Here is a 1,812-nt window from a genome sequence, read left to right as displayed (position 1 = left end):
TGGATAGGTAAACGAAGGTTGACTTGATTCCTGATAATGCGAAAAGCATGATTAGCTGAGACTTCCAGGAGCAAGTCACATTATATACATACGTCGTATATTCACGGAGATGTAACTGATAATTTCACTCACGAGGCAAGAGAAGTCTCGCTTGGCGAACAGTCCTAAAACGTATATCAACATTTGCAGTGCATCGCCATTATCCTGTGCGCTGTCTTTGCCACCACAATGGCCGGTGGGCTTGGTTACGGCGGGTATGGCCTTGGATACGGTGGTGGTTACGGCGGTGGCTACGGCGGTGGCTACGGTGGTGGCTACGGTGGTGGCTACGGCGGCTACGGCCTGGGATACGGCGGAGGCCTGGGCGTCGGCGGCGTCGGTGTGGGCAGCAGCGTTGCCCTTCTGCGTGGAGGGCCTGGACTGTACAAGGCTGTGGCCGGCCCGGCCTTCCTTGTTAGAACCGTGCACCAAGTGAACAAGCTTTCCAGCGGTGGAGCGCTTGTCGCACACTCTGGCCTCGGAGGAGGCTATGGATACTACGGTGGTGGCTATGGAGGTGGCTACGGAGGTGGCTACGGAGGTGGCTACGGAGGTGGCTACGGAGGTGGTTATGGATACGGCGGCTATGGTTACAAGGGTTGAGTGTGCTGCTGTTTCGTGTGCTAGTGATTTTTTTTATCCTCGAAACGTCCACGCTCACAAACAGGGCGTTGTTTCTTGGCCCGCGGAGGCTGAATTGCGTTCATTCAAAATAGAAAGCCTACCGCCAGTCAAAGCAAGCCTACTGCAAACATAATTGTTGTAAAAGTAATTCGAAGAATGTGCGGAGTTGCAACAATCGCATAAAGTGCCTTAGAATCCGTCTTCAAAAATGACAGCTGGCTTCTTCAGGCTAAGCATTTTGATCCACGGAATGCTGGCTTCACAAGGAAAGACGTTGCGATTTCACCAGTGTTGCTTATGTTCATCTTCTTTTTATTAAATCAAGCCTCTACCGAGAATGTTCGTTGGTCAAGCCTTAATGCTGTCACATTGTCACATTTCATCCAACTGCAATAGTAGTGCTGGTAGGATATGCAAAGAGATCTCATCTTCTGGCTGGCAAGGTAAAACGAAGCCCGCAAAGTTGAACCATGTTGTACATTTTTGTTTCATCTCTCAGGGTCAAATAAATTTGTGTCTGCTTCAATTTGAACATCTGTACTCTTGTTCTTTTGGCCACGTAGTAGAATATTTCCAAGAAATGTTTGCTAACGGCAACATACCCTTGCACTCTATAGAGGAGAATATGCCACCCTGGCGCACCAGTTTAAAGCAAGCGCACTTGACCCTCACACAGGAGCGAATGAAGTGCTTTTAAGTAATTGCTTTATTGCGCTGCATGACCCCATACGAAAAGGAGTTTCGCCAGTGGCATACGGTACGGTGGGGTCGCCTTTACAGTCTTTTTTTTTTCACAATGCGCCGCAGCAGAACTGAAGGCTCGGCTTGTTTAAACTGAAACTTTAAACTGAAACGCTGCACATTTTGCAGTTGCGAAACAAAAACAAGAAAACAAAGCATAAACAAGAGAAAGCATAATGCATAAAAGACCCTGGCATCATTACAACTCGCATTGTCGTTATTATAATGGCCGTTTCCTGTTAATAGCGAAATAAAATTTCGTTCAACATCAAAACACAATGAGCGAGCACGATGCTATTAAAAACAAAGTATTTCCTAGGGAGTTAGCATCACTTTTCCGTATCAGGTATGTTTCGTAGCCGCTTTCGAGGGCCCATCCCAGAGAGTGCAGCCTAAAAAAGTGGGCCG

General features: G+C 47.7%; 1 protein-coding gene across 1 annotated transcript; it reads left to right on the top strand.

Annotated features, from left to right (window-relative positions):
• The first annotated feature begins 228 nt into the window (after positions 1–228).
• LOC119444388 (keratin-associated protein 6-2-like) lies at positions 229–642 on the top strand. The gene has a single exon (XM_037708794.1). The coding sequence runs from the start codon at positions 229–231 to the stop codon at positions 640–642; it is 414 nt and encodes a 137-aa protein (XP_037564722.1).
• Positions 643–1,812: the final 1,170 nt, after the last annotated feature.

The sequence above is a fragment of the Dermacentor silvarum genome, chromosome 3 (genome assembly GCF_013339745.2).
Source record: "Dermacentor silvarum isolate Dsil-2018 chromosome 3, BIME_Dsil_1.4, whole genome shotgun sequence".
NCBI classification, from domain to species: domain Eukaryota; kingdom Metazoa; phylum Arthropoda; class Arachnida; order Ixodida; family Ixodidae; genus Dermacentor; species Dermacentor silvarum.
This window is presented reverse-complemented; position numbering and strand designations above follow the sequence as displayed.